The 14,085-nt window shown below is 30.5% G+C and overlaps 1 protein-coding gene across 3 annotated transcripts in view; it reads right to left on the reverse strand.

Annotated features, from left to right (window-relative positions):
* LOC144858728 (ephrin type-B receptor 1-B-like) overlaps positions 1 to 13,028 on the reverse strand; it is a 141,541-nt gene extending 128,513 nt beyond the window's left edge. For all 3 annotated transcript variants that reach the window (XM_078714827.1, XM_078714828.1, XM_078714826.1), the window contains exons 1-2: positions 12,867 to 13,028; positions 9,897 to 9,973 (exon numbers count right to left, since the gene is read on the reverse strand). In XM_078714827.1, coding sequence (XP_078570953.1) covers positions 9,897 to 9,973; positions 12,867 to 12,951 — 162 coding nt within the window. In that variant the 5' untranslated portion in view covers positions 12,952 to 13,028. The remainder of the gene's footprint in view (positions 1 to 9,896; positions 9,974 to 12,866) is intronic.
* Positions 13,029 to 14,085: the final 1,057 nt, after the last annotated feature.

Raw genomic sequence — 14,085 nt, forward strand, 5'->3', positions numbered from 1 at the left:
GAGGACAAACAACACATTAGCTTCTGTAGACTGTTGAAAACCTAAGAAACAAGATGTAAGTTTATTGCAATTGCTTTAGATGTAAACCAGGCCATGACAATGCCATGTGTAGAGTAATTTACATATTTCATGTGCATGTGTAGTGTGGTGTGCATACAGTTGTGAAATTGGGATCATCAACATCAAGTTACACTCTTCGTCATTGCGTTGTTTTAATCGTTTTCCACGACTCTCTTCCGGTGGTCCGGTTGTCTATCGTTACCTTTTTTATCAATGTTTTTTTCAATTCATTGGGATAGCATTTGTATATTAAATCATACAAAGGCAATGCCTCAACAAAATTTATCTCGGTGATGCCACACGAAATCAAGGTTGAGAGAAATATATTTATAAAATCACCCGAAACATATAGCTTAAACATCACCTGACTGAATTCTAATTGCTTGCGCTTTTCCATAAACATATCTTTGTAAAATCTTCATATCTGACACTAAACATTTCTATTCAAAATATGCCTGATCATCCCAGAAGCGGCCCTTATAAATCTAGAAATGATTATGACACCTCAGATATAAATAATGTAATTATCACAGAACGACGACAGGTCCACAAGTTTTGTAAAATTATACATTAAGTGCAATTTTACAAACTACCGTACTATTGGTTTATGTAGGTATACTATAGGCATGAAATAAACAACAAAATATTTAATTGATGTATTCATTTTTTTATAATACATACACATATATTTCTAATTACATCCTTGAATGGTTTTGCTAATTTGTGGTAGACACTTTTAGAAAAACAACTACTGTACTATCAAACACTACATAATTTCAACATGGTTGAAATCAGTGAATCTGCCAAAGTAAAGTCATCAGTCTAGTATAGAAATGATACCAATTTAAAGTACTGTCAAACAATTACAATAATACAGGCAGGATGTTTGTTACAGCAAAGATGCTGAAAACTTTTATGCAGCTATTTTGGTTTTTAGTTGTTGGCTCTGACATCCTAGATCCGTCCTTACAGTATATCATGCGTACACAATAGTTTAGTTTTCTGGTCTGCGATCCTTGATAAAAACGATCAACAGGTATTTAAACCCAGTGCAAATTAACCACTTTAACATGGCAGAAAAAAACCTCAAAAACAAGATACAATGATAACAAAAATGTTTTTAAAATTAAATTAAACCAAGTTTTTCACTTGACAAATTTGGCTGTAATTACAAACATGATCATTTGGGTTTTGTACCAAAAATATTGCGTGCACAGTGGTGAGACAACGCGTGATTCATCAGATATGAAAAAACACAAAGAAATTCAAAGCACATGTAAATTGGTGGCAGATACCGTTCTAACAAGCAGTTGGGAATAACACACGTAGAATGGTTACACGAAAGATATTATCGCGTTTAAACGGCACTGGTTTATCGTTGAATGGAGATTCAAGCCATATGAACAATGATTATTATGAACTATTTTTAAGTTGTACGAATCATTTGGGATAATTACACGACAAACCGTTGTCGTTTATGATAAAGCAATAAAACATGATATAACTTGTTCGTTAATGGTTGGTGGACAGCACTGATGGAAGCGGTGTAATACCATGTTTAACGGTCAATAAGACAAGAGTTTAACAACCGACAATTGACATGTCCAGCCTAATATGGAGATTTAGATTGCTGCGTTACCCACATCTCCAGACTACAGTCTAGTAGTCCGGGGTCATAAAACATGTGACAACATTGAGTAAATACAAGTGACAATCATGTCATTATCAATTATTATAAACAACTGGTAACATGATAAGATTCTGCATGTTCGCTTTTGCTTTATTGAAACTAGTAGAATATTAAAGACTTAGGCTGTGTTTATACAACACCCTAAAATTGAACACGTCTTTCATTTTTAGCGTGTTGCTTGCAGTTATACATTAAATCGTAATACCGTGTTGTACCGTAGTTCAAATCCTATACTCGCATGCATTATGAATTAATATGAGTTTATTAAGAATTTTAATAAAGGATGATTTCGTTTAAAATTTAGTTTATTCAGTTATTGATTTTTGAAATTAGAAAAAAAAAATGTTTTAGAATTAGGATAAAACTATGCTACATTTTGCCAAATTATGCCAACATTTAATTATCGTTAATGTTAAGTGCTAAGTCGATTAAAATATGCAAAAAAAGCACAATTATCTACTAGATTTGGTCAACATTTTCATAGCCCATACTTTTATTTAACGAGAGGTCAAAACAACGGGAATCCACAAAATTTTAGGATTCAGCCAAGTAGCCTTTCTTGCAATTAAAATCTCATTACACGGAATCTCTTCAATGTTATACAACACACTTCTCGTAGGCGTGTTGAATATGCGTGTTGTATAAACGCGCCCTTAGAGTCTTAGAATAGAAAAAGGAGGATAAATAACTGGGATAAAAAATGCCGAACTGTTGGGTACATATTCTCTCCATGATGACTTATATAAATAGTTGATGACTTTATAAATAGTTGAAAACTTATTGTTTGATCTTCATAATATCATAATATATAATGAATTAATATTTATAATTAAATCTATTAAGTCAACTTCACCTAATTTGACTGTGCGCAAGTCGAAAAATCATGCAGGTTGATTTTTTATGAAAGTCCTAATTTTGTCCTATACATTACTGTCAATGTCATAGGTGGAGTCCTATAACTCTCCCTTGTATGTACAGTTATTTATTGTTTAGCAGTGGTTTGTCGATAGCTCTTTTGTGCTAAACAGATGCCAATAAACAATGAATACCGATTATGAATAAGCACCGAAATGTATTTATTATACCTTTTCTTACTATTGTTAATGTAGTATAAGCAGCCCATACGTCCTAAATCATAAAGAAAATACAGTACACATTACCATTGAAATTTAGGCATTTAGTAAGCAATCGCCTAGGATAACAAGGCCTAGCTGGCTGCTCTGAAAATATTAATGTAAATTTTAAGGATACTATTAAAGTTGAAAGCATCGCTATGTTTCTAACATAGTGTGGGTATTTTTGTCGATGACCAGTCATTGATTTAAACAGTTATTAGGGAGCACAAATTAAGCAGAAATGCAGTTGATATAACAAACATATTTTTAATTTAAACAGTTTATTCGGCAATATATACATTTTTTTGTTAATGTATGAATACAAAGATAGACAATTGATACCATTCTTTATACAGAGTACATTCATTATCATTTGGCCCAAGGTAACAATAAAAATTTAGTTTTTAATAATTGATTGAAATTATAAACATAAACAGCTGATAGCATAGAAAGTTTACATATAATACACAAGACAACAATAAAGATGTTATTTAATACATTGTATATAAAACAGAACACCACAAAGGAACATAATGGTATAGTGGATAGACTGTTGTGGACATTCTATCTTGTAGATCTCATTTAAAGTAATTTTACTGTAATAAACAAGTGTGTTAATCCTCACTAGTGCGAAAAATTGGCCGATATATCCAGTAAGTGACCGAAATAAGCGAATGTTCATTCTGCAAAGTAGGCCTAGGCCTAAGCAGTGTTTATAGCTCCAACTTAGCACTCGGTATCCGCACGGATTGTAATCAGATACTTGAAAATATTAAGTCAGAATTGGCAGGAAATCTACTCATCTGGTGACAATGAGTATCACTATGTTTCGCAGTAAAACAAGTTTATATGTGAATTTTGAGGTTGTGGTATGACCTACATGTGTGTTTACAGTCATTTTCAGATTAGTTTTATTTACTGTAGGTCTTACCTTTGAATTCTATTTTATTAAATTTATAATATATATATATTATTTTTTTTTTAATATTCAAGTAGTTTTATTCAAATCTGTATCAAGTTTTGTTCATCTGCTTACTAGCAAGTTCCAGGGGGCGTATCCAGTATTTTTGAAAATCAAATATAATTCATAAATTTATTTTATCTGTTAAATGAGGATAGATTTGGAGGAGTTTGCATAGGGTTTTTGGGTCTTGTATTGTGAAATCTGTAATTTTCCCAAAAATTGAAGTTTTTCACCAAAAAAAGGCAAACTTATAGTAATTTCAAAATTTCTCTTTTTCTTGTTCTAGTTGGGATCTAATCAATATTAATTTGCACATGGTTTGCGCAGTTGTGACCTGCGATTGCCCCAAGTGCAACCCTCCTGGATCTGCACCTGAGTTCTGCACATTAAATCTCCTACTGCCTATTCAATTCCTTCATCTCAGCATAAAGATATTTTTGCCTTCTATTTTGTCATTCATCATAATAATAGTATGGAGTGAATGTGAAAACTATGCTAAATACTTGATACGTATAGAATCCTGCACTGCGAAAAGTAGTACTGTAGTATATTTCCAATATATTTTTTAATAATTACAAAAGAATTTATAACCATTGAACTGCTGACATGCGGAAGTCCATCTTCATGAGTATATAAAAATATATTTTTAACATACGCAAGAAGAACCAGAATGAGGTCATTTGGATAAAACGCAAATGGATAATGGAAGTGATTATACAAGTTTGTAGATCATTGTGTATTTAATGGATTATACGATCTGTTATATTGATCTCTTCATTAGGTAATTAAAATAAGTAATTTCTTAGATGCAATTAAAATTCAATATTCTACTGAAAATATTTAGAGAGCTACTTTTTACACATTACAGTGTAATCAAATTAAAACTTTGAAAACAAATTTTAGTGTCATACGTTTTAACATTAATTGCCTTTTTATAAAGGGTACAAATTTGATTTATTAAGCTGTAATTTAATCAATTAATTAATGGCTTTCAAGAGATTTAATGTGATTTAAATGACAAGTTTTAAACTTGATATATGTCACCCTAATAATAATACTGTATCTATAACCCTCAGGAAATGCCTCTATTCATATTTAAAAGATATTATAACAATTATTCAACATTCAGAATTGAAAATTACACAAAATAACAGTGGTGTTAGTCTATAAGTGCTAGCTTACCTGGATAAACCGACAATAGCCTTTATCTTTCTTTTCCACTTTTTGTCGGTTTATCCAGGTAAGCTAGGCGTAGACTGCAGTACTATTAGCTAGTTAAATTAAAAAGTTTGATTATAGATTTATGCCTGAATTGATATACAGTAAAATGGAGAGGTACCTTGAAGGGGTGCTCAAGATTTTTATACTCTTTATCCACTTGTAGGGGCAAAGGCCTATATCGGTTTATCCAGGTAGGCTAGGCATATGAAATAAACTAATAATATAGGACTACAGTAAAAACTTTCAGACTCTGCTATCCAGGGTTCACTATCCTGTGAAACAAACAAGGGGCAACCAAGGTTTTAACACTGTGACTAACCCCTATTCAGTACACACCCACTTTCTTGTGCTCCAAAGTGTGTTTTTAATAGGGGTTCTACTTCTTTTTTAAACATTAATGGTTTGAAATAAACTATTATAGTTTAGTATTGTATAATATCTTATGGTTTGTTTCTGCTGCATAGCCAATAAACCGTTAATATTGAAAAAAATTAATTTTTAGGCCAACCGCATTTCTGGTCTCAAATAAACCGTTTTGGTTGGTTGGTAATAACAATGTTAACCCAAAATGCAATGTGATCTGGCGGTCAAACATTCAAGATACTACAGATTGTCAATCAAATAACAGTTATTTTGTGTTGCAGCTAAATGTTGCACAGTAATAACTGGTTAAATGGTGTTTTAACACCATACAAGTCCATTAAGTGTTTGTAACCGTTATTTTCAGGTTAGGTTTCATTTCATTACAATTAATTTGTCCTGTTTCTTCTGCCAAGAAATTGGGGTTAATTTATTCACAAAGTTAATAACCGTTAATTTTTTCGCAGCAGAAACAGAACAATAAATGAAAGTTCATTGATTAACTCCTTGAATAATGACGTTGATACAGTAAGTCAGATGAATTGTATGTACAGTCCTTCAAATACCCCCACACTTGCTTTGATAATAAACAGACTACAGAAACTATTAATTTTATTAGACAGTATTAATACAAAGTCTTTGAACTTCCTTTTAACAGTTCATGTCTCTTTTCCCTTCCCATACATTAGCCAGACTTAACTCCAATTATTGTAAGTATTGAATTGGTACAGCTCTGTATAACAGGTCCCTGGGGATAAACGCATTGCTGATTGTTGGAAGTAGTTAGGGCTTTTTTTAGCTGAATCTTTCATCAGTCTAAAATTAATTGAGTGGTAAGGGAAACATTTGCAACCTAAAGGATATCAAGGGAAACATTATAGGAAAAAATATTCTGATAATTTAACAAATAATGATAAATATATAAATTATTGACATACTATTGTAGTAACTTGAGCTAGAACTAAAAATTATACATTATATTATATTGAAAATCCCATTATGAGGTAATTAATGGTCAGTTGTGTACATGGGTCTGTGTACTAAATAAGATACCAAGTATAAGGATGAAATAAAGAGTAATAACAAGAATATGAATGAAGAGGACATGGGAATAGCCTATTGAAATCTTTACAATAAATAATACATATTTTCACCTGAATGCCCGATTTTTAAAAATATATTCAAGCACTAAAACAATACAAATGCAATGAAGTCTACACCGTTACCTATTCTACTGAAGTAAATTTTATGGTTCCAGTTATATTAAATTGTTTAACAGTTAATACTCGGTCCCTTGTTTATAGTAACGAACACTATACAAGCGCCTATGATGATCTTGTCACTAATTTATGCACTCAACAGTTGATAAGCAGAGAAATTCAAACCAACATCTACGCTAAAATTACAACACATGATTGAAATGAACTCATTAATGCACGAGAACGCAATACATCGCAAAGTATAACTAAGAATTAACAGTGCTAATATAACGGCAGTGATATATCACTTTCGTGTGCGTACGCTGTCTGGACGTTAATCCAGCACACGTTGAGAAAAGTCGTCAAAACGCAATGAGGCTAGTCACACCAACGACTATCATTCACAGTCTGTCAGAAGCAATTAACATTTCCCCTATCTGTCCAATTTCTCATTAGTTGTGAAGTGGTCTAACTTCAATCTTAGAGCAGAGAATTTAATCTAATCATGTGGTATGCGAATTTCTCAAATCAGTTTCTAACATACTGATGATAATAAATGACAAACATTTACATTGTTAATTTTAATTTCATGCAATAAGAGAGAGTTGTACATAAACAAACATGGAGTGGTTATCTTTGCTAACTGCTGGGATATACAGTAGATTAAAAGATAAAATATGCTGTGAATACAATTCGTAAACATGTTTTCCAATATATTTGTACGCATATTTTATGTTGTAAATATAAATAAGTGAATTGTGCCAAAGCATAGAGCTACACGTTTTTAAAAACCATTTTATTGTTACGTATTGAAAGAACTGACTAAGAATCAGGGGTGTTGCGCTTGGGGCTTGCACACCCTTTTTTACAGTTAAAATGAAATTATTTACTTTTCTATATATTTTTAACAGACTATAAATACCATATGTTAGGGCTCTCTTGAAAAATATCTACACATACTCCATAAATTATTATTTTCAGATTCAAAGCAGTGCAATGTTTAACAATTATTGTTATCAATTATTCATTGAATGATTATTTAATTAACTGATCATATTTTAAAATGTAAAACAGGTAGGCCTACTGTAGTTGTCTCTATTTAATGTATTTGTTTATGAATAAGTGAATTGATCATAACTCAAATACAATTATGTTTTTATCTGTTAAATGGTAAGGCCTGTAAAAGGCTACTGTATATTATTTTTACTATTTAGACTTAGCATTTCATAAACATTTATTTCTATGAATGGTACATAGAAAATAACAATACAATAATGAGTTCACTGTAAATGTTTCATTTATGTATCTGATAAGCTACAGCTTTATTCAATTCTTTTTTCAATTCAATTTATTTTCATAAATTAAGATACATCATTGTGAAACAACATTACAGTTTTTTTTTAAAATTAGAATGCACTTATGCTGGAGAAACATAATTAAGCTCGGTTCCACCAGAAAAAAAATAATTCAAAAAGTATATATAATAAATGTTTCAAAAGTAGTCAATAAATAAATAAAAATAAAAATAAAATTGGATTTTAAATAAATAACAAGAATTGGATGGACAACCCATGTAAAAGTAAAAGGGAACAACGAAATGGGTATGAATTGTCATCAATCATAAAGGTTGGAAATGAAGAATTTCTTTCTAATTAAATACTGTTTATACATTGCACAAGTAAATCTAATCACAATATACACCATAAAATATATAACAAAATTATTAAAATTTTAAATATCTTAGTATAAGACCTAATTTTTCTATAGGAAGGCTACAACTATGAATGAAGTTTCCTCCAATTGGAAAGCCTTTAATTGGAAAAGTCATCCATTGTACTAGGCTTATAGCTTACAATTAATAGATAAGTATAAAGACACAATGTAACATCATCTATATGATTGTGTATTATCTATTGAAAGCCTTTGATTCTAAAGCCTTCTATTATCATCACCTCCCAGGCTATTGAATTGTCAATTGTAAATGGATGTAAACTCTAATCGCTTTCAAACCTGATAATCTACTATAGTTCTTCAATGCTCACAACCTGGATCGCAATGGATTTAATTTGGTCTTAATTAAATGAGTAGCTGGCTATTGACCAAAGAAAGGTCCAAAACACAGGTATTCCTTCAGACAGAGTCAATGCAACCAAGACAAATGGTTAATGTTACTGATCACAGAACCAGGGTCTCGGTTAAAAAAAAAATGAATATGTAGAAATCTTTGCGATTCAAGCTAAGAATCTGGCTTTCAAATAAAGTACTACAACAAAAAAATACACAAACCAACAGTGAGGTTGTTGGTAGTCAATGAGTGCCAACACTGGATAAACCATGCAAAAACCAACAATAGCCTATTCTTCTTGAGGAGCAATGGATGATGGTGGTTTGTGGAGATGCTCCCACTTGAGGGAATGATTCACGGACTATACCATTTGTAGAGAGAGGTGTTCAATAAATGTTCTACTTTTCAAGTTATATCTCTTGCTCTTCTAAGAGAATAGTCTATTGTTCGTTTAGATAGGAAGCCAGGCACGAAATAAACTACTTTTTCACGTTTGTATTTCTTTCAGCATCAACTGGTTTAGAATGTTTTTTAATGTCTAGTTTTGTACAATCAAATAATATGTGGTCATTCTGTCTACTGTATTGTAATAAATTAAGTTTTCAGTGAATATTTTTTCTGTAAAGTAAAACAAATCTTTTTGATAATACTTAAAGGAAATAAATTTCCACTAATAATAATAAATTCCTCAAACTACCTATTCTAACATCATGCCTGCAACCAATATTTTTTCAGACTGAAAAATTAATATTTACTTTAAAAGGAATTCGCAAACTAAACTTTTCAACTTTAATGATTGCTAATTGTAATGTTAGTGGTTCAAAGATGTGCTACTTTAGTTTATGAGAGCAGTAAATCATTTTGATCTAAACATTCTTTTATGGGCAATAATACCATGTACTAGGACTTCATAATAAGTACCTTGTTGAATTACAAAGATGATATTAAAATGTGGTCCTCCAGTGCCTGTTTCTGCTGTATACCTTAATGATGAATAACCTTAGGCCTATATTTTTTTTTAATAATTTTATTTCTGAAAAATGTTTTCTTTTTAATTGTTTTGAGAACGCCATTCAAATTATTTTAATTTGTGCCATTTTTGCTGCTATGAAATCTATTATTTGCTAGCAGCAGAAACAGGCCTCGCCTTTACTTTGACATTATGGCCACAAATTTCTTAAAACTGTCAGTGTAAAACAATCAACAAACATTTAGTACCTACCTGTTGACCTGTTGTATTTGTTTTTGGATAAATAATCCAATCTAAACTTGCATAATCCTGAGAATCATATATGGAAACTGTAACAAAAAAAAAATATTATTTTTATTTTATCATAAACAAATTTAATTTGATTTAACTTTCTATAAATCATTGATTAAACTAATTAACAATATTAAGTATTTAACAGGTTTACAATTATAGAATTTATAAAAATATAGCATAAAACCAAATAAGAAATATGATAGAATATCACTAACATTGATTTAAATATTCAATGGCTGTCAAATGAACGTTGTACAGTAATGCAAATAAGAAATATGTGTTTAGGAAATTAGATAGAAAAGAAAAATATATACAAAAAGAATAATGACTGAGTGGAAAGCTTAACACAAAAATGTAATGAGTTAACCTGCCAGAAGCAATGTGGATAGCAGGCTAATTTCAACACAATTGCCATTGTTTAAAACAGCGGTTCAATCAACATAATGTACACTTTACCAGTGTCTCAATGAATCACTCCTTATACAATCACAAATTTTCCACAATGTTCTACAGTAGGTGTGCTGGAAAAATATTACATTAAATGCATAAATACTACCACGCAAATCATTCTAATTTTAAAAACTTGCATCTATTCGATAATATATTTTGATGTTAATTTGTAAATTCCAAGTGGAACATTGCTGTCTAACTAGAGTTTACTGTTTTCTGGGTTAAGAGGACAGAAGTGGACAATTTAATACAGAAAACATTCTGCAATTTGCTCTTTTATTTAACCATCAATATTCATTGAAAATTATGCACATTTTAACAGTTGAAAGCAAAATAGTATATTAGGTCCAACATGATGGATCATAAATTATTCTGTAATGATAAAACAGTTTAGTAATACTTTATACCAAGAATTATTGTAACTATTAGTATTATAAGGAATTTACCATGAGTTGAACAGTTAAACATTGACAGAAAAATATATTTTATGCAGGGGGGACATTATTAAAGTCGTTTGAAAGATAAATCTAGTTTCTTTCCTCAGTATAAAAGAAAATATTTTTAACCTAACTTAATGAGCTTTATTTACCCCCTGTCAACTAGCTAATAAAATAACAGTGGCAGGAGGGATGTGGTTGTTGGCAATGGAAACTAAAGCTCTGTCTACACTATCAAACTTTATGTGACAAAAAAATGTGATGTGCCCATATATGGAGATGATGATGTCATATCACTACCATATTTAGGCATATCACTATCATAATTATTTTGTCAAACTAGTTTGATAGTGTAGACAGAGCTTTAGTTTTTATTTCTGGATCTAAATCATAAATGTTATAGTGAACTATCTATGTCTAACTTTATGGAAACAAGAAATTCAAGTTTATTATGAATTTGGTCAGATGTTTAGCCTGATTTTGTTGTACATTAGATCTACATTATAAACACTTTACAAATTTGAAAAGAATTCTGAGTGTAGGCCTACTGAGCATACAATTACAACAGAGTCTAGCAACAAAATCTAATCAATAACTTTACCTCCCTGATGCTAAGCTACTTATTATGATTTTGTTAATTATAATAATAATTATATAATAGAAAATAATAAGAATTATATGTAAATTGTTGAAATGTGCTTGGTATGTTTCCTTGGTGTAATTAATTTATCACTTCATTCTTCCTTGGTGTAATTAATTTATCACTCCAGTTAAACATTCCATCTGGCCTTGATAACACCTATGTTATCACAAATGTTTATAAATACTTCAAACTACAATAAGCATAATAAATCATATTCTTCAACTTATCACAACTCTATAGACCTATATAGCATTTATCTGTTTTCATAAAAATTTAGTTGGGATATTACACACTTAAATGATAACATAACTGAATTGAAAGATAAGAATAGTGGTTTATATAAATACATCGCAATTTAGTGCTTTTATAATGTATAGTAGTCTTGAAAAAAGGGTTCTTAGTCCAATTAAAGTTGGAGGCTGGAAGTTTGTCGATAAACATAGCTGTTTTATCATTAGCTCCACTTGAAGGATGGTATTTGGATCATAATAAACAGAACCATATTATAAGGGATAAATTAACAATAAAAAACATTAGAATGATGCTTATAGCAATTTCTAAATGTGTGTATTGTGTACAATGGATTAAAAATGTGCATAAAGAAATATATATTAAAAAAAACCAATAGGCACATTTAAAAAACACAATTAATAGGTAAAACAGATTTTATTGTGGGAACCATATCATATTTTGTTATTTTATATGCAAAATTGTTTGCATTAAAGTTAATGGAAGATTCAAGTGCATCTTAAGGAAACATATCTTTTCATTCTAAAAATGCCATGATTGTGATATAAGTATTCAATAACAAATATATCTATGTAAATTCAGTTAATTTAAGTTGACCTAGATTTTTCTCAGTTTTTAGCAATGTTAGGATTTTTAATATCAAGTGTTGGCTTTACTGATGACAGACAGAATAGAAGATCAAAGACAAGGATACATTTTTTATTCTGTTTTTGAGAAAACAAATTAAACAGAATCATAAAATTCTGCTTCTTTTATTCCATTCTATTTCTGTTGGGTTATGTTTTAGAACAGAGCCTAGCTAGGGTCCACACCCACATACTTTTTTTTTGCAGTGAAGTTGAAGATCAGATGTTTGTTTTTTTATTAGTATTCCTAATTAGTATTAGGGAACATCCCTTGTTATACATCTATAGAACTAAAATGGATGTTGAAAACAAACTAATATACTATTATATAATATAATTTAAACATTTAGTGGAGAATGTAAGTACAAGAGCAGACTGGTCCTAACCTGTGTGTACAGTGTAGTCTCGACCTGAATGATGAAAAGTTTTACCCCATGAATGGGACCTTATATGCTCCAACCACGACTGAGTACCCACTAACTAAACAAAAAAGTTCACCAAACTGTAGCCCTAAAATACATACCTTCTTTACAAAATGTCCTAGGGCATGAAAAAACAAATATTATCCAAAAAAGTATAGCAAATCCCAATCTTGAGAAGGCCGCCATCGCAACTGCGCACGGAATCCCAACTGGGACGTGAGTTAGTACGGCACTTCAATGTATTTTCTCTGTCCGAACTGAAATAGATTGATTGGCTGGGAGTAGCAGACGACTTCCATCTCGGTTGGTTGCTTTCACTGAGTTTTATTTTGTGTTGTCAATAGGTGGCGCTATACAAGTTGTTTATGCCAGGCGATAGTGAGTGAAAATTAATAATAATAATAGGAAAACAAATGAAAAAAAAACGAAATTTGAGGTGATATTTAAGTCATGATCGTGCATTTTTAACCAAAAAATAGACAAAATATCTGACCACCTTAATTAGTTAGGCCTACTTTATTTTTTTAATGCATTTGAGGATTATACTGAATTTGCGTAAGGTGTGGTTATTAATGTTTGTATAATGATTAAAAATTTTAATTATAATGTTTAGAAAAGGGCTTGATGTAAAGTATATTCTGTGTAAACCATTTAGATAAGGCATAGCAAGTTGAACATCATTAACGAAAAATATACGATCAAATATGAATAGGCCTATATACTTTTAAAAATGTATTCATTTTCAAAAAATGTATTTCACATACTTTTTCAGACAGTCCTATATGTAGTTTAAATAGTAAATTGTTCAAGATGAAAGAAAATCGCATTTAATTTTTGTAAATTGAAAAAATGCGGTTGCTGAGGCGCTATAGGGAACAAGGAACTCGTGTCCTTTCTATCTTACGCAAACACCGACTACAAAACTTTTTAAAGTTTTACAGTTGTATATTGTTTTAAAGGTACTGTAATTGCATGGCGTAATTTTATTTCAGGAGATCATGGTTCCCTTACATCACCCACATTTCAATTAAACACCTTTTCAATTAATATTTTTTTCTGTTATTGGTATATTCTAATACTGTATTATAATTGAGTATTTTGTGACGTTACGTGATTACTTCTTCCTCTAGAGGGCACTGTGCTAGAATTATGGTATTATTATTTTCTATCAAACCGGCATTAATTCAGTTTTATACAGCTATAAAGTAATAGAAATCATGTGTGTAATTTGATATATTTTGTTACCTACTACGTCTAGTGTCCAAATGAAAGTAGACATGAGACATTGTAATACCGCTTGTTGTTCATTTATCTTCAAGA

Source organism: Antedon bifida, chromosome 2 (assembly GCF_963402885.1).
Source record: "Antedon bifida chromosome 2, ecAntBifi1.1, whole genome shotgun sequence".
Taxonomy (NCBI): domain Eukaryota; kingdom Metazoa; phylum Echinodermata; class Crinoidea; order Comatulida; family Antedonidae; genus Antedon; species Antedon bifida.